Raw genomic sequence first — 25,162 nt, 5'->3', positions numbered from 1 at the left:
TGGCCGCGCAGAGGCGCTCGACGCGAACGGCGGGACCGGGTGGCGGAGGCTTTCCCGCCATGAGCAGCAGCGGGGGCCCCGCGCCGCGGCTGTGCCGCCTGGAGCGGGGGCCGGACGGCTACGGCTTCCACCTGCACGGCGAGAAGGGCAAACCGGGCCAGTTCATCCGGCTGGTGGAGGCGGGCTCACCGGCCGAGCGCTCGGGGCTGCGGGCCGGGGACCGGCTGCTGGAGGTGGATGGCGAGAACGTGGAGCGGGAGAGCCATCAGCAGGTGGTGGAGCGCATCCGCGCCGCCGCCGGGGCCGTCAGCCTCCTCGTCGTGGAGTCGGTGACCGACGAGCAGCTGCAGAAGCGGGGCGGGTCGGTTACCGAGCCCCCCGTGAGCGGCGGACAGGCAGCCCCGGAGCCGACGGAGCCGCGGGAGCCCAGTGGCGGCGGACAGCGGGTAAATGGGCGGCCTGGGGGTGGTGGTGCCAAGGAGGGGTTTCGGGCGATGAGAAGTTTTCTGGGAGAAGAGGTGGTGTCTGGGGAGCAGAGGGGTGTCGGGACCTCCCGGCGCTGGCCCCGGTCATCGCCTTCCAGCCGAGCGGGCGAGAGCAGTCGCCGCCGCGTCTGCCCCGGTCTCCCCGGGGCGCCTTGTGTGGTTTCGCTCTCGGTTCTGTTTCAATCGTGTCTCCGCAGTGACACCGGGCCCCGCCTCCTTTTTTATTTTAATGTGGTTTTTTTGCTTAACGTTTTTCTCTAGCAGTCGTGTTGGGTGGTGAGCGGGGGCAGGCGGGTGGATGGGGCTGTTTGGACCTGTAACCGAGCAGCTCGTCGTGTCCCGGAGCCCTTTGGCCCCTCCTTATGCTGCGAGGCCGGTAAAACGGGGTGAGAAAAGCAACAGGGAGGGAGGGCGGTGGTGAGCTAAGACATGCAGGTGAGCCCCTGCCCGAAATACCTGCTTCAAAATACACCAAAATAACTGTGGCAGGGGGTATTTGGCGGGGGAGGGGGCTGTGACTGAGCGTTGGTGGCAGTCACTTGTGCCTTGAGTGTGTCTGGTCTCTGCCATCGAGCAGAGATGATGGAGCCCTTTCCAGGCTGGGGGAGACTGATCCCATCCGTGGGTCCCCGTGCACAGACACTTACTAATTCAGGAATGTCGGCCTTACGCAGCATGTGGGAGTTAGCAGTTGCACAAACAAAGTGATGTAGAAAGGTGAGGAATTGAGAAATAGTTGACCTTTCCTGCCTGGAGCTGTTCCTAAGAGACGCTCTGGGCTGCTGAAGATAATACTGCTTTTTATTTACTCAGCAAAAACATATGTTTGTTGTGACCACAGAGATGCGGATGGTCTTCCTGGGAAGCAGGTTCCTGGTGTCCTCAACGTGGGGGACCTTCTGGGGAGCTATTGTGACCAGCTCCCAAAGACCAGCTGTGCCGGGTTGGTGCTATGGGGCTTTCCCGGTGCTGGTGCTGAGCCACAGGCAGACTTTGCCTCACTGAGCTGTTGTCACGCAGGGTTTTGCTGAGGATCAGGTGTTTTTTTATTGTGTGTCCTGTTGGACTTTACCCCGGTGCCGGGTGCTCGTTGCCCTCGGTTGGGCTGATACACTGCAGGGCAGAGGTCTCATCCCTCCCTGGCTAAAGCACCTCCTGGATGTGCTTGTTCACGTGGGAACAACCAGGCTCTGCCCCTGTCACTGTCCCCCATAGCATCCCTTGTCCCCTGGGTCTGGTCCTGTGCCAGGCTGTGATGCTGCCCTGTGCAGGGGGTTGTGCCTGCCCTCCCGTATGTCACAGTGACAGTGGTCCCTCAGGGCCAGCGAGACTGTCTGTGCTGTGCTTTCCTCTCCAAGATCTCTCCATGAGCTGGGAAAAATAAAAGGGACATGGCTAATGTAGCTTGAGTGAGTCCCCTGCCAAGCTGGGGGGGCTGAGGATATGCAGTCCCCAGTGGAATCAGGGCCCTGACACGCTGCAGGGTGGCTGCCTGCTCACAGGAGCTTGTCGGTCACGATGCAGAGGGCCTGGGAAGCTGGAGATGCCATGGGGTTTTGGAGGGGCAGCCCAAGCTGGAGATGTCCTGCAGTCTCAGGGGGCAGGTACAGGGCACAGCCCGTGCAGAGCTACCGCAGGCGGTTTCTCTCTGTGCGGGAGCAGGAAGTGGGTGGCACTGTGGGTGAGATGGGGTGACATTGCCACAGATGGTTTCTCAACAGGTAGCAGGAAATCTTGCAGCTGGGGCAGGGCCTGGTGCTCAGGGCAGGAGAGCCAAGGCGAGCGGGTTTGGAGACATTGCCCTGGCCAGACACCTGCTGCCCAGGATGGGCAGATGCCGGGCAGGATGCTGGGCCAAGCTGGAGCAGGCAGACTGGGATTTCTCTCTGGTGAACAGGGAACACACTGGCGTGCCTGTTCTCTGGCTGCTGGCAGGCAGCCGGTGCCTGCAATCCTGTCCCTCCACAGCCCCCAGCAGCCCCGTCCCAGCCCCATGGTTGGTGGGATTCCCCTGAGATCGCTGCAGAGGAGAGTGGCAGGTTTGCATGTGTCAGAGTTCTGTTTGCTTTATTGGGCTGGACTTGCCTTTATTTGCTTAACGAGCCTGGAGACGCTGCTGGGAGAGTTGGCTGGCAGCACCTGCACCCTTTTTGGATCTGAACAAGGGCTTGATGTCTCCTACCTTTCAGTCAACCTCTCTGCAAACCCTGCTGGGTCCTGCATGGTTGGGACCCCCCTGTGCCAGTGGGCTCAGACACCCCCATGGCTCCTAGTGCTGGGCATGGGCTGAGCAGGTTTTTAGGGGGTCATCATGGGCTCCCTTCTCATTCCTGTAAAACCCTCAGAGTACAAACAGCCCTGATGCTGGAGCGGAGGTTTTGAGCCTCCCTGGAGGCACCTGGGGAGCTGATCCCCGCACCCCTCTACTGCAGCACTGAGCCAGCAAGGTGACAGTTTCACACCCCAAGGCCAGCCCCGTTTCCGGGGGCCCTGTGCCGCGGGCACTGTCCCCAGTGTGACAGCTCGTCCTCCCCCCGCCTGAGTTTCCGGAGGCTTCAGCTGCTGGGGAGTGTCTTGAGAAAGTTCGGTGCAAACCGCAAGGCAGCACTGGCAGCTGCCAGCCCAGCACCCTGGCACGGACTGGGGCTGCTTTCACCAGGACAAGGCTTTTGCTGCCAGCCCCAGGCTTTCCTCTTGCAAATTTAGTGCTAAATAAGAACCGTTCCTGGCAGTAATGCTCATTTCTCCTTGTAAAACCTGGGTGAGCCTCCCAGGGTTGCGTTTTGGGGTGTAACAGGCAGTAGATTTCCCCCATTTTGGAGCACTGCAGTGGGGGTAGCTGGTGTCTAATTAGGAAATGAATTAAATTTCCTCTCAAGGCAGCTGCATGAAAAGCAACTCCAGTCAAAAGGGACGTGACGGGGATGCTGCAAGGAGGCTGCTTTGCATCCCCTTTGTATGAAGCCCAAATGTGTGCGCCAGATTTCGGGACCCGTGTGAATTTGCTGGCCTGGGCGTCCCCAGAGCCGTTGTGTTTCTCTTTGAGTAAGCAGGCATGCTGACGCCCATGGGCTTGTTGCTGCTTGTAGGGCTGCAGGGAGTTTCCTGGTGCTTGGGGCTTCAAAAGCTGCCCTGAAGTTGCTGTTGTGGGGCTGGGAGTAGGGGAGCAGGTCCTGGCATGCTGTGCATTTGGGGTCCCCATATCCCTGGGGCTGCTAGTCCTGCTGGGTGGCTGAAGGTGCTGGGGAGGGGTGGTCCAGCATGTTCTTGGAAGGAGAAGGGTCTGGAGATGCCCCAAGCTCTCTTCCAGAGCAGAAACAGGGACATGATGCTGCTGAGCTCCTCATCCCAGGTGGGCATCTCTGCCAGCACACTTGGGTGCAGTGGAGAGGGATGCCCATGCTGGGGGATGAGTCCAGCTTCCCCCACCACCCTCCCCGCCGGAGATTGTAATTGCTCGTTAGGAGGCTCTCCCAGCTAATCCGTGCCCCAGCGTGGCAGCAGGGCTGCTGGTATTGCAGGAGAGGATGCAAAAGCTTATAGAAATTAGGGGCATTTCTGTTCTCCTGCAGTGTGGGGCTTCTCCACAACCCAGGTGTTGACTTCGAGCCCTTTCACCTCAGGTCCTTCTGGCGGGGGGACTTTGGGGATGGCGGGATGCTCTGCTATGGGGTACTCACCCCAGAGACGGGCAGGATACAGTTGCTGGGGGTTTGGATGCATTCAGATTTTTCCCTCCGGGAGGCAGGACAGTGGCTGCCTGCTGGCAGGAGGGCTTTGGGGAGGGCGAAGGTGGGCTGGGACACTGGGCGGGGGGAGCTGCCAGCCGCTGGCGGGGGGATGATGGGGGGCCAGGTCACGGCTTGGCCAGGCTGCCCTGGCAGCGAGTGCTCCTGCCTTCACCAGCTGCCTTTGAGGGCTTGGTGCCATGACCTGTCCCCCTGTGCTGATGTGTCTGTCTGTCCTGCAAGGCTATCCCCTTTCCCCCCACCCAAATTGATGGCCCCAGTTTCTCAGGGAGCCCGGGCTGCTGGGGCTTTGTTGGTACGGGTAGGGGCAAAGTCCTCCCTCCTCCTCCTCGCCTGGGAGCGCTGCCAGCACTGCCAGCCGGGTGCTCCCTGCGGCTTTGTCCCGAGCTATCGGTGTGGAGCAACCCCGCGGCGCTGCCAAGGGCAGCGGGAGCGCAGGGCAGGGACCCAGGGAGGTGCTGCCTTCCTCCCGGCTCCACCAGAGCCTGCTTTTTGGGCTTGTCGTGGGTCTTCCCTGTCCCCACCCTCGCTAGGGACTGCTGCTGGGGCCAGGCACTGTGCTGGCAACTGGTGTGGGTGCTTTGGTGTACGGGTTCCATGGTTCCATGTCGGGGTTTGCCATGGAGGGGGGGTGCACCTTGCAAGGGGGTGACGGGGGGGATCTGCACTGGCGGCTGAGATTTCTCCAGTAGCAAAGGCTTCCTGGGTGGGATGGGCTGGGGGGGCTTCCCAGGAGCCTGTGCTCTATTTCCTCCTCAGCTTTCACATTGCAGTTGCAATTGTGATCCCAAAAGGAAGAGCATGGTCTGGGGACATACATAGTAACATGTTTTGCTGCAATTAGCATGCCCTGCACCTTATTAATTACCTAGAGCATGGGTTCATTGGGCATTTTGTGTGCCAGCTTGAGGTGTCTGTGGGTGCAAGTGGCCACCCAAGGATCATGTCCCAGCCACCCATGCAGGCATCTGGTGGTCCTGGTGCTGTCCCTGGTTGGTGGGGGGGTCTGGGAGCAGCTTTCCCATGGCTGTCCCCATTGCAGGAGGAGCTGCGGCCCCGGCTGTGCCACATGAAGAAGGGTCCCAATGGCTTCGGCTTCAACCTGCACAGTGACAAGAACCGTCCGGGACAGTACGTGCGCGCTGTCGACCCCGACTCACCGGCCGAGGCAGCGGGGCTGGCCCCCCAGGACCGCATCATCGAGGTATGCAGGGGCAGGGGGTTTCTCTCTGGAAAGCTCGGTGCTCCCTTGCATCCCGGTGCCCAGGAGGGAGGTGCTGTTTGCATGGTGTCCCCAGTGCCAGCGGTGACTCACGGTGCAGCTGCCCGACCCCAGCGATCCCCACCCAGGGGTGCGAGTGGGTGTTGGGGAGCAGCACTCACAGGTCTGGTGCTGAGCGCTGTGGATTTACGTGGGTTAGGTGGCAATAGTGCTGTCCCCTGCCCAGAGCAGGAGTGTCCCCAGGGTGGGGCAGGCTGAGGACAAGGTGCATGGTGGCCCCAAGCCTTGTTGCCGGCTGTGACTGGGGTGGGGACAGAGCTTGTGCCAGGTGGGGTGGTGACCCATGAGGGCAATGACCGGCTGAACACCAACCCCGCTGCTCTCCAGGGCGTGCAGCTGCTGCCTCTTGTGGGGTGAAGCTTTTGGATCTCTGGGGACTGTGCCTTGTCCATCCTGCCCATGTCCTGCACCAGCCCCAAGTCCATGCCCTGCCGGGTGCTCCCTGGCAGCTTTGCCCGTACAATCCCGTGCTAATCACTCAGAGGAAAATCTGCTTTTAATGAGGTTTTGCTGACTTCACCACTAATCTCTGCGAGGCTCCAGATACATGCGGGGGGCTGTGGGGTGGCCGTGCTGAGGCTGTGGCTGGTACCAAGGCTGGTAGCCGGCCCCTCCGTGGAGCTCCTGAGGCATGGGTGTCCCCTGGCCCCAGCAGTGACACGGTGCCATGCCTGCAGGTGAATGGCGTGTGCATGGAGGGCAAGCAGCATGCTGACGTGGTGGCCGCCATCAAGGCGGGCGGTGACGAGACCAGGCTGCTGGTGGTGGATGTCCTCACGGATGAGTTCTTCAAGAAGTGCAAGGTGGTGCCCTCAGAGAAGCACCTGACAGGTGGGCTGGGGCAGTGCTGTGGAGAGAGGTCTTTGTGTCACCTCTGCTGGCTCCATGTCACTTTGTCCCCAAACCAGGGGGTGCTGGGGAGTCCCTGAGAGGAGGTGGAGGTCTTGTCACCCCGGGGATGAGCAGAGTCACCTGGCTTTGGAGTGTGGTGCCCAGCATTATCCCCCCGTGCTGCAGGGCTGGCTGTGAGGGATGGGTTACAAAATTCGGGACCTGGGCAGTGCTGGGTGAGCACTGGCTACATGCAGCCCTTGCTGGGCACTGCTGTCCCCAGTGGTGAGGGGACAGAGCAAACACATCCTCACTCAGCACCCGTGTCCTCGCCCTGCAGGTCCTTTGCCAGAACCAGTTGCCAATGGTGATATAGGGAAGGTAAGAGAAGCCTCATCTTGCTTTTAATCCCAACTATGCCAGTCTTGGGTGGGGGGACACCCTGCCCATTTAAGTGTCCCCTCTGCCCATGGGTGGCTGATGCCACCAAGGACCCCGATGCTTCCAGGCTGCCACACAAGAACAGGTGCCACTGAGATGGGGACCAGGAGCTGGTGCCTCCCAGGATGGGGATTGCCTGTGGGGCTGAGGGTCATGGGAGTGGCTGCGATGCCTCCCTTCCTCCTCCTCCATCCTCATGACGCTGCAGGGCGGGAGTCTTTGTGCTGCGGGGAGGCAGCATCCAGCCCTGCAGCCACCCTCCTCCTCCTCCTCCTGCTAAAGCCAGGGCCGTCAGGTGGGGGTTTAATCCTGCCACACTGAGGTATTTATAAGCCTGGAGCCCACAGGGGATTATGTGTGGGGAGGGCGGATTTCTTGGCCCCCCCCGGGTGGGACTCGCAGCTCCGTGGTCTGTTCCCAAACCCCAGGGCTGGAGCTGCCCTGCTCACACCTGCTCCGTGTTACCCCAGGAAAACGGTGGAGAGCCGCGGTCCAACTCGGTGTCCGAGAGCCCGTCCAGCCCCGGACCACTGGCTGTGTCCCCCAACTCCAGTGAGACGCACAGCGAGGTAGGACTGGGGGTACCGGGGAGGTGGTGGCTGGGAAGCGGGATCTGGCGCTGAGCGCCCCCACTGTGGGGCTGTGCTGGGGGTGGCACGGTGGCGCTGACGCAGCCTCTCACCCCCCAGCCTGACGCGCAGGAGGGTGACAAACGTCATTCAGCACCTGGCTCCCTCCTGGACCTGGACATCCCGCTGGCGGTGGCCAAGGAGCGAGCGCACCAGAAGCGCACCAGCAAGCGGGCACCCCAGATGGACTGGAGCAAGAAAAACGAACTGTTCAGCAACCTGTGAAGGGCCCAGGGTGGGGGGTGAGGGTCTGATGTGGCCCCCCCAACTTCACATCCACCTCTCCCCCATCCTCCTCTTCCCCACCACGGGCTCCTGGCAGGGATGTGGGGCTGCTCCCCTGACCCAAGGGACAGGGCTTGGTGGGCAGTGAGCATCCCCACAGTGGGGTCCTGGGCACTGATTTTAGGTTAGAGAGAGTGGGGGGTGGTGCTGGGGAGCTGCCCTCTCCTGTGGGCCCATCCCTGGGATGCTCCTCTCCTCCTGCCCACCCCTATAGGCACAAGCAGGGGTTTAAGGGGGACCAGGGATTTGGGGTGGTCTGATGCCCAACACTTCTGATCCTTCCTGCTCCTTGATTATTCTTCAGCCCCAAACCTCATCTCCATTTGAGCCCCCCCAAATTGCCCTTTAACAGCAAAACCTGAGGCTTTTAGTGACTTTTAGCAAACCCCACCTACCTACCCACCACAATTCCTCTCTGGGGTGTTCGATCTCCACAAGCTCCGTCCACGATGGCCCTGTCCCCTCACCCCTGGGTGCAAGGAGGGGGACATGGGTGCCCAGCATGGCAGGGAGCCCCCAGCACCCTGTCCCCAGGGCTGTTTTGGGAGAGGTGAAGGTGTCCGGAGCCAGTGCAGCAAGCAATAATTATCTCCTTTGCATCTGCTCCTGGAGACAGAGCTGATCAGGGTTTGAATCCAACACTGTTTAATTTAAAGGCTTCTCAATAGACTCTGGGTTTTATTTTCCAAAATAAGTTTTCCAATCACACTGTTTATTTTTTTTTTAAATGTATTTCGTGGAAATTCTTCCTGTGGATGTTTTGTTTCTGTGTTTTGCGATCGGGTGTTGTTGTACTGTCCAGCTCAAGAGAAATTCTGTTTACTGGAATAAACCTTCCTGACTTCAGGTCTCCGGTTTAAGGCTAAATCCTTCCAAATCCTGAGGATGTATGGGGGCTTGTTGGGGGCTCATTGTGCAGCCAGGGCTGGAGGAAGAGGTAGGTCATGTTACCAGAGACAAGGCACAGTGGGGCTGGTTTGAGTGCCCCTGAGCAGCCAGTGGAGCCAGGCTGGGGTGGTCGGGAAGGGACCAGCTGGTCCCAGTGCAGGTTAATGCCTCGGTGTGATTAAATGGCTCTAATCCCCTGGGGAGCGCGAGGGGTGATGTGAAGCTCTAATCTGGGTCTGCTGGTCTGGTTGGGGGGCAGCAGTTCTGCTCGGGGAGCCCAAATCTGCCCCCGGGCCCTCTGGAGGGTTTGGGGTGAGCCTGAGCCCCAGGGCTGCATCCTGGACTGGGGGAGGCAGGGGGGGCAATGGGGCAAGGGTTTACTGTCCCTCTAAAATGATGGGTCTCAGCCCTGTCTGGGGAGCAAAGCAGGGCAGAGAGGAGTTTTGGTGTGGGGTTGGGGATGGTGCTGTGCTGGAAGGGGCTGGGACCACAGCATGGGGGCTGGGATGTCCCCAGGTCTCTGTCACACTGCCCAGGGCTATTTTTAAGCCCAAGTGGGGCAGTTTTTACATGGCCAAGCTCAGCCCCACTGCCGCAGTGGTGAGTGTGGGACATGCTGTGCCAGGGGGGCTCAGTGGGGCTGGGCTGGTGGCACCACACTGCAGCAGGGACAGTCGGATGGTGGCTTCCTGGGGACAAAGCGGGGCTGTGCTCTCTGGCACTTCGCTTCCTCTCCTGCCGCACACCTGTGTTTCACACTCTGAGCCTCCAGACAAGCTCCTCCACCTGAGCAGACGAGTGGCTGCAGCTCAAAGGATGCCCAGGTAACAAAGTGCCACCAGATCTGCGGGGGGTGTGCTGGCTGTCACTCCCCCCTGCAAGCTGGGGGAGCCCATTTCAACCTGCCTTGTCCTCCTGAGTTGTGTCCTCTGCGGTGGTGCTGCTGAGCACAGGTGAGCCCGTCTCCTCCTGTCCCACCCTCTCCCCTTGGGACAAGCAGCGTGTCCCCGCCCAGGACAAGGAGCAATGCTGTGGGCTGGGGCTGCCCACAAAGGGCAGGAGTGGGGGCACCCAGCAGCATTTTTGCCTCTTTGCCTGAACAAGCAGACTGGGGACTGGCTCCCCCGCCAGGACCCCCCCAACCTGGGGAGGCCCATAGCTCCAGGACAGACCCAACTTTGTTTTGGGTTGCCAGGGCAAAGGCTTTTCCCAGCTGCCCAAGGAGGCGGGGGAGCGCGCTGGCGTTGCCTGGAGAGCAGGGATGCCAAGCGGGGTGCTCGTCAGCTCCGCAGCAACCGCCCGGGCATGGGGAGCTGCAGCAGCAGCGTTTTACTGTGCCCCCCGCTCCAGCCCAGCAGCAAAAGCTGAAGGAAAAGACTTTTCCCACCTTGGTCACTTTTTATGGGTGCAAATCCCACCCCAGCGATGTCCTGCTGGCAGAGGGATGAAACGCTCCGCGGCAGGAGCACAGAGCCAGCAGTTCACCCCCAAGTTCAGCAAATCCCATTTTGGGGGGCAGAATCCATTCCTGCCTGCAGCAGGTGACAAGGAACATGAGTAATCCCAGCTGGAAGCAGAGCCACTCTTCACTTCATTACTACACAAAGCTCTTGCTACAACTATTTCCACACTAAACACTTGTTTAAAATACCGCGATACACTCTTCCCACGCTTGGTTTTAATATTAGCCGCAGGAACGATGTAATTAAATTAACTAAAATTGGAAAACTAAAACCCCCAGGCCCTAAAAATACAGACATAGCAACACTAAAAATTCCACAGTCTCCAATAAAAACATCCCTGGGCAAGTCTAAAAGCTATTACCTGATACTTTGTAATTGGAACAAATAATTTCTGGTCCAGAATTAGCCGCTATGGCTGCTATTACAGTGGCAAAACACACAGGAGCATCAGTTATCCTCTTTACCTTCTGTCCCCTCCCCTCAGCGAGCTTCCCTGCTGTGCAGAGCAGGAAAGGTCCGTCTCAATAACTGCGCTGAGAGGTCTGTCCACCGGGAGTCAGGCAAGTGCCTCTTCTCCAGTAACAGATCTCAAATACATCACCGCAGAGGCTGGCTGGCCAACTCCTGCCCTACATATATCCACCCCCAATAAGAGAGGTTTTTTCCCACATTTATCTTACTGGAGGGCAGTGAACAGAGCCACTGGGCTCGTCAGAGCAAGTCCTGAGCTCCCTGAAGAAGGGGGATGGCTATTGTTTTTCTTTCAGCTATGTTCTCCTGACTCTCATCCTGGGAAAATGAAGTGCAACATCCCTCCACTGATGGCCTCAGGTTTCCAGGTCCAAAGCTTTCCCCAAAACTCAGCAAGGTTTTGTCTCTGCAGCTGCTAGTGCTCCCCGTTACGCCATCAAGGTGACAAGGCTCTGCTCTAGCCTTGGTCAGCTGATATCAGTAATTTTCCTTCTGTTAATTTGCCCTTTGGTTGTGCTTGCCCACCTCTGGGTCTCTCGCTTTCAGGACCCAGTAGTGTCCCCCTGCAATCCACCACACCCCAAAAAATAGGGTTTGAAGAGTCTCTGCTGTCCTTCACAACTTCCAACCACCCTTTCACCAGCCAAAACAAGTAGCCAAGCCCTGCTGCTCCCAGACAGCTCTAGGGAAACCTCAGATTTTTGTAATTATCTTTTTTTATTCAGGAGAAAACAGACTGAGCTACTGCTGCACTGAGACTCTCTCTGTCAAACAGATGAATCCTGCTCAACGGGCAGTGGAAGAAAAAACAGTGGGTGCTGCCTGTCCAGAAACTGGTGGCACCAGGAATCAATTAACTGCTGGCAATTTCAGGCTCTGCTGGAGCAGCACGTGAAGGTTCTAGTCATTCCTCGTCAAGCCTGTGTATTTGTGGCTCTTCTCCAGGTCCAAATTTCAGGCAGTAATTCCTGGCTGGTGCAACAAGGTGCAAAGTTGACGAGATGACAAAGTAACTGAAGGAGAAGGACCAAACAGTCAAGTGCAGCCTTGGCTCACTGGTGTCCCCCACAGCCAGACCTCGTGGCGGTGTTCATCTCCTCCCTGGATGCCAGACCTATGTCTGGCTGTGCTGTCAGGTCTCCAATGTCCCAGCTGGCAGCTTTGGTTCCACGTAGCTCTTCTCTTCCACATGGTTTGTCTGCTCCAGAAGCCACTGTCTCTCCTGGTCACCGACATCCAGTCTCAGCGTCACCTCTTGGAAAACACTGTTCACAGCAACCTGTATTGTACAGAGGAAAAACAGCTCAGTCCTGGTCACAGGGTAAATGCTGCTCCTGTTCTCTGGGGGCTGTTATCGTACCTCCTTAAAATGAAGCTTTTTGAACATGCAGATACTGGTTTCATTTTCCTGACCAATCTTAGCTTCAAATTTGGTGATCCCCAGGTTTCTCACTCCTGCAAAAGAAACCAGAAAGATAAACATTTCTAAACCTGCTTGGCTGCCACATCTATGGAAACACAGGACTCCAGTCTCTGGAGCAGATGGATCCCCTACTACCCTTGTGTCATCACTGGGAATACTTGCTTCGAGATCACATCCCCCTTGCACGGAGCCACCCTTACCGTAGGACATCATCATCAGTGTTGCCTCCTTGCCAAACCCTCTGCCGCGGTAGCTGGGCTCTGAAAGAGAGAGACACACAAGTCAGCATCCAGTTCCGAGAGACAAATCAGCCACACTGGGTACTTTTCAGAAAGGACAGTGACCCAGACCAGCAAACGATGCCAATCAGGACTGAACAGCCATAGTACAGCAAGGAGAATAAAAAGCTGCTGTACGTAACATCTGTCTGCAGCTGGTTTTAGCCACAGTGACAGATGCCCAAGCTCGGAAGCAGAACGCGACCTGCAATCATAATTTCGATCTCGCCCAAGGTGGGATCCTCAGCATCGGTGAGGAAGAGGTTGACGTCCCCCACCATGCAGTCCTCATCCGCACGCTCCTGCCCAGCCCACCGCGCAGTGTCCAGCACGATGAAGGTGCACTCTGGGGAAAACAAAACTGTAGCAGCATTTTCAGGGCACATGGAGAATTATTCACAAGTTACAGAAGGATGAAATTAAAAGCATGCAGTGGATAGAGGAACAGGAGTTTCCACATGTTAACAGCGAGGAATAGTTAATAACTTGGGCTCCCACACCAAGTGTTCCTGTTCCCAGCCCTACAAATAAGAAATATTCAGAAAAAAAAAAACATTGTGAGCGTGACATAGACACCCAGACTACGAACAGCTCATTTAGAGAGCAGGAAAACATCTACCCTACAACTGAGGTCTCCCTGTCTTGTCTCACCCTTCAGCAAGTTTGGGCAAATAATTGTTTGGTGCAAAAGAGACTGAGACCTAGTGATTCACCTAGTCCACATTATTTTTGTTTTTAGTAAGGCTTTTAACGCCAGCTATGACAAATGTTCCAGGCCAAGGTCTTCGCCAGCCTCAGTATTTTGCAGCTCGCTATATTCCTACCAGGCTTTTATGGGCAGTGATTCATGACCTGTAGGAGAGCCAGGGAACCAATTCAGTCAACACACCTCAGCCAGGTAATTATAAAGTAATTTGATTTCTCAAGGAAAAATACAACCCCCTTCCAACTTCTTAGGATGATCAGGCCTGGGGAGTGTTGACTGTGCTGCAACAGCTCAGCAGATAACATTGCAGGAAGTAAACCATTGTGATCTTTGATAAACAGCATAAAAAGGGCACCAACAGCCCTGGACATTTTCTGCTTCCCTGAGCATATTGCAGCTATAAAGAGAAAGCCAGTTTGAAGCTCTCACATCTCTGTTTCAGCAAGAACCACTAACCAGGCACTCTCAGCCCATTGTGGGTCCTTTACAGGACAGAAGGAACCTGTTCACCCCTCCCACCCACCCTTGGAAAATATTTAGGATCCTCCTCACTGTCCGCGTCGTCCCGCCAGCTGCGCTGCATCTCGTACTCCTGCTCCAGGCTGAGTGGTTCCGAGGCCGTCAGGCGCTGCAGCTCCTCTGACTGCATCCACTCGTGGTACCTGACAATGGCACCCGCAACCAGGTCACTGCCTGAGCTGCAGCATCGCGGGCTGATTTCTGCAAGCGCTCCAGGGATCAGGCTGTCAGAAAACAGTCCGGGAAACACTAGCCTGGAATTCATAGCAACTTAAAGAGTATCCACAAGTTTCTTTCCCTTATCTAACACAGGAATTCATGTCCTTCATGGAAATTCAGGAAGTTTGTCCATCCTGTGGCTTTATCTGAAGAGCACCCGAGGCAAACTTGATGCTTTTAAAACTACTCAGCATTGAGTTCCAGTGCATTTCATCCCGACTGAGATGGATACAGCATCTCCTGGATGTTGACAAGAAGACTAATACTGGTATCTTTATGCTGAGGCTACAAATGTCCAGGCTAGCACTTTACAAACTGCCTGCACGCCTGCCTCTAATTTATCAAACATTCATCTGGCTTTACACCTTGAAGTTTTGCTCTTCCACTGTCATTAGGGAAAGACATCAGCGAACAAGAGCACTGCTGGTGGTTCACTCACAGCCAGGTGTTTCCCTGGGTACACAGATGTTCTCTCTGTCACCAGACCTGGCCAGGAGCCAGGCAAAGAGAGGGCAAAATCAGCGGCTTTTCTGCAAGTGCTCTTTCTGCTGTGCAGCTCCCAGGGGAAGAGAAGCCCTGCAGTGCTCCGGCCAGTGCTGTTTCTCAATACCACACTCCCTTTGAAAAGTGAAATCAGACTGCCCAGGAGTTTCAAAGGACAGAAGCCACGTACCGGGGCACATGTGCAGATGTGTACGGCACCAGGGTCACCCTCTGTCCTTGCAGCACCGTGTTCTGATTAATCTTCATGGTCTCTGCGCTCAGAGAGACCCAACACCCAACTCCGTGTGTCCAGCGACGCCGACGGATGGGCCGGAGCCCTTCTGGAGCCAGTGATGGCCACTCTCACTGTGAGGATAGACCACAGCTGACACCAGGCCCCCACACAGAACCTTCTCGCACTCCCCTGTTCCCCTCTTAACCCAGGGCAGGGCTGCATCGGTGCCCCAGAGCCCTGGGGATCTGCCCTCACAGGAGCCGCTTCACGACCCACGTGGCGGTGGAGACGCCCTGCGCCGACGCACCGCGGGGCGATCCGGGTACTGAGGGGAGATCGGGCCGCGGGGAACCCCAAGGACTGAGGGGAGCCCCAAGACCTGAGGGAAGGGGCCCAAGGGAGCCCCGGGGCCTGAGGGGAGATCCGGGAGCGAAAGGACCCGCCTACCTGCCGCGTCGCCCTCAGCGCATGCGCTAAACCACACCCACCGCCCCGCCCATCTCCCCGCCCCTAACACCTCCGGCAACCAATCGCGCTCGGCGTCTTCACTCCCACCCCCGCACCGCCCCCTTAGAGGAACCGGTCACGTGCGCGGAAGAGGCTCCACCCCCCCACCCTCGGCGAGCGGCGCATGCGCCATGAGCGGCCCAGCGATGAGGGAGAGGGCGGGGCCGCGGCGCGAGCCGCCGGTGAGGGAACGGGTCCGGGAGGGAGAGAGTCCGGGAGGCCGTGGGGGGGGGGGTGTAGACCGGGGTGAGGCCGGGGGGGGCGGCCCCGGTGCGGAGCGGCGGGGAGCTGGAGCGGGGGGAGAGGCCGCGGGCGGCTCTTGGCGGTTTCTGTGGGGCGGGACGTGGCAGGGCCGTGGGGCTCTGGGGCTCTGGAGGCCTCGGGGGGTCCGGGCCGCGTCCCGCGCTCTGTCAGTGTCGCTGCCTCCCCTTGGTCTGGTGAGCCTGGCTGCTGAGGCGAGGGCTGTTAGAAAATACGATGTTTGGCCTCTTTTTGAAAGACTGAGGGAGCTGGGGGTCTTTAGTTTAGAGAAGAGGAGACCGAGGGGTGACCTCATTGATGTTTATAAATATGTAAAGGGTGAGTGTCACAGGATAGAGCCAGGCTCTTCTCGGTGACAACCAGTGATAAGACAAGGGATAATGGGTACAAACTGGAACACAGGAGGTTCCACTTAAATTTGAGAAGAAACTTCTTCCTGGTGAGGGTGGCAGAGCCTGGCCCAGGCTGCCCAGGGACGTTGTGGAGTCTCCTTCTGTGCAGACATTCAAACCCGCCTGGACACCTTCCTGTGGAACCTCAGCTGGGTGTTCCTGCTCCATGGGGGGATTACACTGGATGAGCTTTCCAGGTCCCTTCCAATCCCTGACATTCTGCGATTCTTCTGAGGCTGCTCTGGTGAGCACAGTGAGTGGTGCTGCCCGACTGGTTTGTGTCACCCTTAGTGTGTCAGAGCTTACAAACCCTTTGGGTTTTTAGTAGTGAGGTTTGTGCTGATGGTTTGTCCCAGTTGATGTGGCTCAGGCGGAGCATCTCTTGGGCTGTGAGGGATTTGTTAAAGCTCTTAAACAATTCAGCTACACCCAATTATTTATTGACTCTGAAACCCCACAGAAAAAGTTCAGTCTCCCTCTCCCCTGTAGTTTCCTAAGACAATGTGAACTTCCCCAATTACTTCTGCTTTGGAAACCGCAGTATGTGTAGCGATACTTATTCATAGGGCCCATATTTTCATTTGTCTGCTTATTTCTTTGAGCTTTTGAGGGGAAACTGCAGGCTGGTTTATTCCTGCTTTGGTTTGTGGGAGGCACGTGCTGTCTTAAGAGCAGTGGCTGTGTATGTGAGATCACCCTTAAGGGAGCGTTTCTTCATCTTGAGGTTTTAGTCTCCGAAACGGCCCCTTCTGGCTGTTTGGGGAAGGTGAAGGTTGGCCTTCACGTGCTGTGAAAGGGCTGGGCCTTTTGGTTACTTTTAATGGGTGCAAGAACTTTTTTGTGCGAATATTGGACCAAGTGTTGCTGCTGAGTGGGGTAAATCTGTCCAAAGGGCAAGATCTTGCTGAAATCCTCTTTTGTTCAGATGTCAGAAGACTGATGTATAAAAGCTGACTCGTGAGTTCCTCCTCTTTCCGACAAAGCTAACACAACTTTATGATGTTTCCCTAGGTTAAAGACAACAGAATTTGAAAACACCCTCCCAAAAACACGCTCCTTGCTTTGCTCTGAGCCCCCCCCACCATTGTCAGTATGGCTGGTGGCATTACGGATACCGGAGAGCTCTACTCTCCCTACGTAAGTACCGCTGTTTGTGGGTTTGATCAGGAGTCTTTTCAAAATCATCTTCTCTCAACATTGTGTTTTAATTTCCTGCTACCCCGCAGACATAGCTTCAGTGTTTCAAGATGTGATGGAGGTCAAAGGAAACTTAAAAATGTTTAGTACTTGTAGGGCTTTTTTTGTACATCACAGATCCCTTTATGCACTGCACAGGGATGATGTTTGGTTAAGGTGTAGTTCTAAAAGCGTTAAAAATAGTTCCATGCCCCATGCCAGCTCTTGTGTCCTTCTGCCCACTTTCCTTATATTTTATTAATGTTTTCATCAACCCAAATTGTCACATGAAGCTAGCATAAACGGAGCATCTGTGACATGGAAACTATCCTGCTTTGCTTCTCTTTTTTTCACTTTATGTAATGTTTTTCTCTGAATTTCTTAGTTTACTTATTTGTAATTGTTGTACTAATTTGTTTGAAACCACTTCACTTAAAACCGGTAATCAAGGTGTTTCTTCCTTGTAATGTGGTGTCCTGTGAAACTGCAGAGCCAATTACGGTTTTACCATGTTACTGGAAATACTGGTTTTCATAGCCACAAGTGTTCATTTAGCATCAGCTTTTATAAACAGTGCTTTGCATACACATTTTTGTCTGAAGTGAGCTCAGCAGTAAATATAGAACCGGTCCTGAAATCTGGTGTTGGCTTTCAAGTGCTTTAAAACTTTCATCCCTGTGTTAATGAACTGGATCTTAGGCTGCAGAAATAGGTCACAACTAGAAAATAGAGAACAAGGCAGTAACTAGGATGTCTGGACCCTAAAGGACTATTGTTACCTGCCCTTATGTTGTTGTGTAAGTGTTGCATGAATTTCCTAGAGTCTAATCTCCAAGGCTAGAGCTCTCTTCTCATTCCCTGAAGATGTCTAGCCACACAGAATACACCCACACTGTTCTCATCTCACTCCACTTGACCAAAGTCAAAGAAAACCACCTGAGGTGTTTTTTCAAGAGTCCTTCACTGAGAGTGAGTCACAGCCCTGGGCACTTGAGCTGTGCTTGGGGAATGACAGCTCTGCATGAAAAGAACTTTCCTGCATACTGCAATGGTTGATTTATTTTTTTTTTTCCATCCTTCTGGGAGACCCATCAAAAGATGAATTTGCTGCGCCCGTGTCAGTGAATGTAGAGCAGGAGCGTTTGCAGCGCCTCTGGGGAATAGTTCTCCTGATATCAGTTGCTCCACACTCAGAAAAGTGTACTCAAACACAGTTCTTTACTGGCTGTCCTCTGGAGAGAGACTGACATATATTAAAAAACATACTTTGGGGCAATTTTTGATCTTGAATTCAGCTAAATTTATAGTCTGGAGGGGTCCTGTCCAGGTGCACAGTTACCTTTTTGGGCAGAAAAATGCTCATTGGAGAGAGAATAATCCTTTCCCTTCTAGAAGTAAAAACCCTTCTTCAGAATGTGTTTAGCTGCTTGCTGATAAAATGCCAAGGAGGCTTTGAATTAGAGTTCTCTTTGGATATTTCTGGCTTGACTAAGAATAAGGGAGAACAAGGGATTCTGAAGTTATGTACGTAGTCATAACTCCTTAGGTTCAGGTCAGAAAATGAGGAGAGACCCCAACCCACAGTGCAGACCCTTCTGGTGGAAGACAGTGGATTTGCAAACAAACAAACAAGCAAAAAGCTCACATGCTTCTAGAAGTTAGAAAGACAAAAAAAAAAAAAAACACATTAGAAACATGGAGGGGAATATCAGTTTCTCCAGAAATGTGCTGACACTCACTTTTTTCTCTTTGGTTATCAATCCCCTCCTATATTTATTTCTAGCATGGGCTTGCTCCCACCCTACTTGCGCGAAGGTTGCTTTCTCCAGTTAAATCAGTGTGTGTGTGAGGTGTCTTGGGCGATCTCTGGCCCAGCTGCAAACTCTCACGCTGGATTTTGTGTCCGATTGCAGGTTGGTCTGGTTTACATGTTCAACCTCATCGTGGGGACAGGAGCCCTCACCATGCCGAAGGCCTTTGCGACGGCCGGGTGGCTCGTCAGCCTCGTCCTCCTCATGTTCCTGGGGTTTATGAGGTAGGATGTGAGAATGAGCCTGAGGGGAACAGGGGGTTCAGTTGAGGGCAGCTGGAAGGACAGTGTGAACGCTTTTGCTGCTTTTCTGTGTGATCCTTCCCCTCTGCTGCTCAAGCGTTGGTCTCTGTGCCTGTATTGTCTGTGGGCCTCGTTTGGAGGGCTGCATTTTCTGACCAGCAGTGGTACAATCCTACATCCCATCTGACTGATGGGGAAAACTTTTTCTGCAGTACACAGTCTCCTGGGACCTTTCTCCCAGCTTCCTTTTTGGACACCATCCTCCCTGTGGGTGTATCTCACGCTTGCCTCTGCCATGGATCCATTTCCCAACCACAAACCGGGTCCCAGGTGACAGAGGGTCATTTCTCTGTGCTCTGATCTGCAGATGTGATGCCGACCTGTTGTGTTAGTTTTCTTTTGGCTTCTGGCAATTCTCTGGGCAGCTTCAAGAGTGTCAGGAAAACAAATTACTGTATGGCTGCGCCCATCTAATTCCCCCACATACCTTTGCTGCTCAAGACCTTGGAGCTGGTTGCATGATTTTCCTGCTGGCTCACCATGAGCTGCTGCCCAGCCGTCTGCCTGCTGGAGCAGCAGGTGGAGCTGAAGGCTGTTGATACAGCACTGATGTCTCAGGAGTTATTAATAGATTTACTGTTTTCTGATGGGCTGCGAATGCCTGCTTGCTTCTCGTTTGGTTTTGAAAGAAAATAAAACAAGATCCCCTTCTGCCATTAGTAAGAATGGAATTTAGACGTTCCTGTCTTGTCGGTAACCAGCTCTGTCTGGGATTTGGAGTCGGTGCTTTTTGGATGTGTTAGGGGCTGCTCTATAGAGGTGCTGTACAGTCAGTACTGGCTATAGTAATGTTTATGAGTTCCCCACCTCAAAGCTGTGTGCTGCAAAGGCTTTATAAAATATAAACTGTGGGAGCTGCAGTAACTGGGAGCTTTGGAAGCAATTCCTTTTAGATCCATTAGTCTAAAAGTGTAAATTCAGTGTATGAAACCAAACACCAGCAAACAATCCTTCAAGGTCAGCAATAGAGCACAGACCTCCAAACCTGCGTACCAAAACTGCACCAGATTAAACTGAGAAAAGGCAGCTCAGAGGTCTGTGTGTCTCTGGAAGTGTGTGTCCCTGTTGCTTTTGTTCCAGTGTTTATCCTCGTGCCTGCTGGGGACCCTGCGGTGCAAGAAGGGTCCAGGTGGAAGTTGCCACATGGGCCTCAGGACAGGGCTGCTTTGTTTTGTTCTTGCAAAACTAATACCTCGTTTGAGCTTGATAAGTGAGTCCAGTTCCTGAAGCAGTGAGAAACCACTTTAAAGACCTAAATAGAATTGATTTGAGGTGGTGGGGTTTTTAAATTATTTTTTATTATAGTTCTGTTTGTAGCTGGAATAATGCTATTCCTTCCATCAGTGGCTCTTGCCGTCTTCCTGGACAGCTTTTCCCTGGCCTCCAGCTGAGTGTATTTGCATGCATGTGTGATCTGCACCTGGGTCTTGTATCGCTGCTTTGCTTCTGATGCCATTTGTAAGTTTTATTTTTTTTTTAAGGGACCACAATACCTTTGCTACAGCTCCTAATAGATAAACTTCACAATAGACCTGCATTAGTCCTAGGCCATAAAAAGAGGAAGAAAGCTTTGTAACAAGGTTGTCTTCCCTTCTTCAGCTGGCATTAGGAAGGTGCCTTCCAGATACCTAAAGTTTCTTCTTATATCTGAAGGCATGTTATGTTTTACTGCATTGTGTGGTCTGCTTGAACACCTTAGTCTCAACGACAAAAGGGAGCAGCAAACTGACATGAAACTTAACCAAAAAGACAGCGTGTGTGGGGAGCTGGTGAGAGGGTTGTTTTGGTTTGTTTGCTACTGCAAACAGATGGGAATAATTCTCCATATCTGTCCAGTGACAGTTCTTGACTGTTATTGATATCTATTGAATTTGTTTCTAGCTATATGACTACAACCTTTGTGGTGGAAGCCATGGCTGCTGCAAATGCCCAGCTGCGATGGAAGAGGATGGAAAAACGCAAGGTTTGTGTGTGGTTTAATTTTCCATTTTCTTTTTTATCCCGTAGGACTTGCCTGAGATTCCTCTGCATCATTGCCTTGCCTCGTTAGTAACTCTAAAGGAATAAATTCCTACTGTACTTACCTTTGCCATATAAAATATGGCTATTAGTTCCCTGCAGGGTTGCTCATTAAAGACAGGATTTTCTGCTCCTGCTTTGAAAAATCTCTTGTGCTGTTCACATTTCTTACTGATTGCGCTCTCCTTGCCCAGAAGCACTGCTCAATGAATGTGGAGAGGTGGCAGCCAATATACTGGTGCTGTTTGGAGTGTGCTGAGGTCTATAAATCCTTGCTGATCTCAGGTCATTTAACTGGGACAGGCTGGAATGTCCTTGCTGCCACTCAGGCTGTATCCCAGGGAGTGGACAGCTCTGAAGTATGTCCTTGCTGTAAAATTTACTTGTGGCTTTTTGGATCCTGGCTTTAGTGGCTTTTCTGGATCACTGCAAGGCATAATTGTTTGCACTGATTTAGATCCCTGCCTGTAAGTGGGTTGGAGCTGGGAGCTAGACCTGTCTGCTCTGACTAGCTAAGACTATATATGTTTGGATTTTTTTTTTTTTCCTACCAGTTCTGCAACTCTGCAGATCTGCTGGAAGTTTCTAACCTCCTTGTGCCACGTATTACTACACAAATTGGACACTGTAGCTGTGTGCGTGACTTACTAAGACAACAGAACCTGTCGCTTGGTTCAGCCTGTTCTGGTCGTGCCCTTTTCTGCTCTCCACAGCATCCCAATCCTGGCCCACAGGTTCCCTGCAAATGCATCTGTTTGTACATCCTGCCCATCCCTGTTTGGGACCTTCCTTTGAGAATGTGAGACGATGACACTAGTGGTGCTACAGCCTGTAGCAGACATCTCAGCAGTGCTCTGGTCTGTTCTTCCAGGAGGATGATGAGGATGAGGATTCTTCCTCTGGCGTATCTGACAGTGACGTTCTCCTCCAAGATGGCTACGAGCGAGCAGAGACACGACCCATCCTGTCAGTTCGTAAGTACCCAGTTCATGCTTTTGCTGTATCCGAGACCTCTTCTGTGCAGTGTCCCAGTGGGCTCCTGCAAGTGGAGCAGGACTCTTCTGTCCATTTTACCCTCAAATCCACATGCTCACATCCCAAAGTCCTCAGCACTTGTGAGATAAGACTCATTGAGAATTCAATTCACCACCAGAGTTTGATAAAGATCTTTTCCTTCTAGGTCACTAAGATGAGAACATCTTACTTTGAAAACACTTTTAAACTTAATTCAGCTGAGTAATTGGACCAGTGACTCTGCAGCTGTGGAGTTGTACATACTGTCCTTCAAGCTGTCGATAGAGCTTCTTGAATCTTTTCAGATAGTCTGGCCTCTGGGTTTACTGGAATGACTGATTGTAATGCTGCTTGTTCTCAACTTGCAGAGAGACGTGGCTCACCCAATATCTTTGAAATCACTGAGAGGGTGGAAATGGGCCAGATGGCTTCCATGTTCTTCAATAAAGGTGAGTCACATTTTCAAAAGACCCTTCAGGTCCTCCTGTGTGTTGTGTGTTTGGCATTTCTTTAAGTTTGTGTGCTTCTTATTGTGTATTTGATCCTGAGTTTGTGATTCCAGCCAAAGTAGAGTATTTATGGACCCAGTTTCTTGAGGCAGGGAAGTATAAGTTGGTACCTTTTCTGACTGTCCTTTATGTAACTCTAAACTGCATCTGTCCTGTGTGATCTCCACTGTCTAAAGCAGCAGGGCCCACCTGTAGTGTTCACTAGTTCCGTCTTGCTTGTAGCATTTGATGTTTGGGCTTCCCTGAACCCCGTAAGTATGAGTCTGAAGGAGACAGACTTCTGGGGAGAGCTTTTCAAGATTGTGTATGTTTGGGGAGTCACCAAGAGAGCTGCTGGGACATGAACTGCTGAACTGTTGTGCGTATGATAGACAGATGTCTTTTTGCTTTTAAATGTCACTTGTATGCCAGGAAACAAACTTGTAACCACACTGCAATAAAGCCATATCCATTGCTGCATGCAATAGAAGTGCAAACTACTATGTTAGGTATTCTGGAACTTGTAAAACAGCACATTTGAAATGCTATGCAGAGCCAGAAAATCATCAGATACCATGGCTGTGCAGTTTTGAGCCTGTCAGGCCCCATTTCTTGTGTAAAGTGACATTTTCTCTTGTTCGCTGGCCACCTTACAGAGATGCAATGGGCTGGTTTTTTCCACTACATTACATCAGCTTTATGCCAGCGTAAGACTGTTGCTTCTGAAGGACAGCTGGGCTTAAGGAGTGAAAATTCTTTGAACTATATTATTGCTAATTTTAAAGTCCAATTGAAAAAAACTTTTTCATTTCCCTGCGTGCCTCTTCTGGACCTTTGTAGATTTAAATCACTTAGGACTATCAAAACAACCCACCTTGGAGCAGACTGGCACTTTCCTAGTTGGAGAAGAGGTGGGTGACTTGAGGATGGGTTGGAGACCCATAGACATCTTGTTCCTAGCAGTAGGTTGCTCTGACTCTGGGCAAGTTTTCTTGCTTGTAAAGAAACACTGAACACCTCCCTGTCTCTCAGTCATCTTCTGGAGGGTAATATTTGGGGAGTGCTTAGAGACCAAGCACCATCTAGCAGGGCTTAGCAGTGTTGCTGAAGATTTGGCTGTAGAGGGGGATCACAGGAAGCAGAGTGCTCCCACAAACAAACTCCAGAAGGCCCATTATTTGCATGTGCTTCATAGGGGGAGACTGTAATGACCCCCCAAAGCCAGCCTGGCGCTGGGCAGTTGCCTTCCAGACCTCTCTGCCTTGCTGTGGGCTGCTGCTTGGGCAGTAGAGGGTGCTGGAAATACACGTCCTCTCTCCTGTTGGGCACTGATGGACACTTGGAGGCGAAGTGATATAAACGGCTTAACGTTGTAAATCTTAATCCCTCTTCTTAATGTTGCTTTAGCCAGTGTTATCTGATTTCTGTGTTAGGGATCCCCCCTGGGACCTACTCAACCCAATGCAAAGGACTGAATCTTTGCTGGAAATGCTGCAGATCGTAGCTTGAAACAACTTGTGACTTCCAGATGAGATGAGGTACAGACAGTGAAGGCTCTGGAGCAGCTGGAACGCTTTTGCTGCTTTCCCTTCCTCTGTGCTCAGCACTGAGGCTCCATCCCTGTGCTGTTGAATTGTGGCTCAGAGACACCCTCTGGTCTGCTGAGCAGTTGGGGAGAAGAGATAAGTACCTCCCTCTGCAGATCCTGGCTGAGGTGTTTCCTTCTCAAGGCCTTTCGTAAGGGCAGTGACCAGTTGCTACTGCCTGATGCCGAGAAACTGGGCCACGCTTGGGGAGTCTGGGCTCCAAGCACCAAACTCTGCAGTGTCACATCTGGCAAATGTCTGGGTGGGTTTTTGCTCACGGTGTACAAAGCCCAGATCCAAACGCAAAGTGTCTGAGGACTCTACAGCCTCCAGAGGGAAGGCTGGTGAAAGCTTTGCAAGAGAGCTCGAAGCCTCTGATTTCTAGCGAGTTCTCTGCTCCTTTCTCTTGACTGATTTTTATTTTCAACAATCTGACAGGAGTTGAATCTGCAGTCCTGGGAGGTAAGCTGGGGATAAATCTCAATTTCAGACTGCCTGCTTTCTTAAAGCGAGCTGGCTTAGGTTTGGGCTGTGAAGGGCCTGTGTGCTCTTTCAAAAGAGCTGGCTCTGAAGAACTACTTTTTTTTTCTTTTTTAATTTGCAGTGTTGGGTGCTTTCTTCTGGGACCAAGCAGTCGTTTATTGCAATAATGGATTCTAGGCACATCTATCATGCTGTTTCCCCACGGGAAGACATTGATTTTTTATTTTTTTTTCCCCGTTTTGAGTCCAGTAATGGAAGTATTGATCAGGGAGGGTCAGCAGCAGTTTATAAGAGCTGATGCTGAAGTCTTCCTTTAGCATCAGTTGATGCTAAAGGTGAGGAGGAGTTTGGGAGAGGAGTGACACCTGGACTGCCCACCCACAGATGGAGAAGTTGGGACTGGAACTGGGTTATAGCATGTGCTGGTGGGTACCTGGTGTGCTGCTGGGGTTCAGCTGCTTGTGTCAGCCTTATTTTGGGGGGGGGGTGCGCAGCGCAGCTGGGGCCTGAGATCACCAAAACAGAATCTGTCTAGTCCTCTGCTTAGTGTGCCTTGCAGCTTCTGTCCTCTGTCAGATATTTGTTGCAGTCCTCAGAGCTTTTTAATGGGGAATTGAAGAAAGCTGGTAGATAGCTTGTTGCCATCTTCAGAACAATGCAGAGACTCATTAACTGTGAAGCCATCTTAAATCTTTGGCAGAGGAAGAAAACAAGGGGGGGAACTATACGAAATGAT

General features: G+C 53.1%; 3 protein-coding genes across 10 annotated transcripts in view; 2 read left to right on the top strand and 1 right to left on the bottom strand.

The window, feature by feature from the left end:
- On the top strand, nt 1-8,548 carry NHERF1 (NHERF family PDZ scaffold protein 1). Its single transcript, XM_065852640.2, has 6 exons — nt 1-446; nt 5,277-5,438; nt 6,194-6,347; nt 6,688-6,728; nt 7,259-7,357; nt 7,478-8,548. Exons 1-6 carry the CDS (start codon nt 60-62, stop codon nt 7,640-7,642), a joined length of 1,008 nt encoding a protein of 335 aa, XP_065708712.1. The 5' UTR covers nt 1-59; the 3' UTR covers nt 7,643-8,548.
- Nucleotides 8,549-11,222: 2,674 nt separating this feature from the next.
- Nucleotides 11,223-14,894, bottom strand: NAT9 (N-acetyltransferase 9). 5 transcript variants are annotated; one of them, XM_071816258.1, is made up of 7 exons: nt 14,835-14,894; nt 14,343-14,518; nt 13,484-13,674; nt 12,431-12,586; nt 12,148-12,207; nt 11,885-11,979; nt 11,223-11,803 (listed from the first exon to the last, which is right to left on the bottom strand). In XM_071816258.1, the coding sequence occupies exons 2-7, from the start codon at nt 14,417-14,419 to the stop codon at nt 11,657-11,659; spliced, it is 726 nt and encodes a 241-aa protein (XP_071672359.1). In that variant the 5' UTR covers nt 14,420-14,518; nt 14,835-14,894; the 3' UTR covers nt 11,223-11,656. The 5 variants fall into 5 exon arrangements, with proteins under 5 accessions (XP_071672359.1, XP_071672360.1, XP_071672361.1 ...); XM_071816259.1 differs by lacking the exon at nt 14,835-14,894 and having other exon boundaries at nt 12,431-12,571; nt 14,343-14,827; XM_071816260.1 differs by lacking the exon at nt 14,835-14,894 and having other exon boundaries at nt 13,484-13,593; nt 14,343-14,827.
- Nucleotides 14,895-14,975: 81 nt separating this feature from the next.
- Nucleotides 14,976-25,162, top strand: part of TMEM104 (transmembrane protein 104) — a 43,942-nt gene continuing 33,755 nt past the window's right edge. For 2 of the 4 annotated variants that reach the window (XM_065852592.2, XM_065852589.2), the window contains exons 1-6: nt 14,976-15,076; nt 16,559-16,684; nt 18,637-18,758; nt 20,718-20,799; nt 21,727-21,829; nt 22,238-22,318. In XM_065852592.2, coding sequence (XP_065708664.1) covers nt 16,640-16,684; nt 18,637-18,758; nt 20,718-20,799; nt 21,727-21,829; nt 22,238-22,318 — 433 coding nt within the window. In that variant the 5' untranslated portion in view covers nt 14,976-15,076; nt 16,559-16,639. Of the gene's footprint in view, nt 15,077-15,656; nt 15,792-16,558; nt 16,685-18,636; nt 18,759-20,180; nt 20,295-20,717; nt 20,800-21,726; nt 21,830-22,237; nt 22,319-25,162 lie in introns of those variants that run through there. The other 2 variants (XM_065852590.2, XM_071816257.1) reach the window with 2 other exon arrangements.

Source organism: Patagioenas fasciata, chromosome 18 (assembly GCF_037038585.1).
Source record: "Patagioenas fasciata isolate bPatFas1 chromosome 18, bPatFas1.hap1, whole genome shotgun sequence".
Classification (NCBI taxonomy): Eukaryota; Metazoa; Chordata; class Aves; order Columbiformes; family Columbidae; genus Patagioenas; species Patagioenas fasciata.
The sequence above is the reverse complement of the archived record's forward strand: the minus strand, read 5'-3'. Positions and strand labels throughout refer to the sequence as shown.

Coding starts and splice junctions, on each gene's coding strand:
- NHERF1 (XM_065852640.2), top strand. CDS start 60: ATGAGCAGCAGCGGGGGCCCCGCGCCGCGGCTGTGCCGCCTGGAGCGG. Junction 447..5,276: donor CCAGTGGCGGCGGACAGCGG/GTAAATGGGCGG, acceptor TCCCCATTGCAG/GAGGAGCTGCGGCCCCGGCT. Junction 5,439..6,193: donor CCCAGGACCGCATCATCGAG/GTATGCAGGGGC, acceptor CCATGCCTGCAG/GTGAATGGCGTGTGCATGGA.
- NAT9 (XM_071816258.1), bottom strand. CDS start 14,419: ATGAAGATTAATCAGAACACGGTGCTGCAAGGACAGAGGGTGACCCTG. Junction 13,675..14,342: donor ACATCTGCACATGTGCCCCG/GTACGTGGCTTC, acceptor GTTTTCTGACAG/CCTGATCCCTGGAGCGCTTG. Junction 12,587..13,483: donor CTGGCGGGACGACGCGGACA/GTGAGGAGGATC, acceptor ATGCTGCTACAG/TTTTGTTTTCCCCAGAGTGC.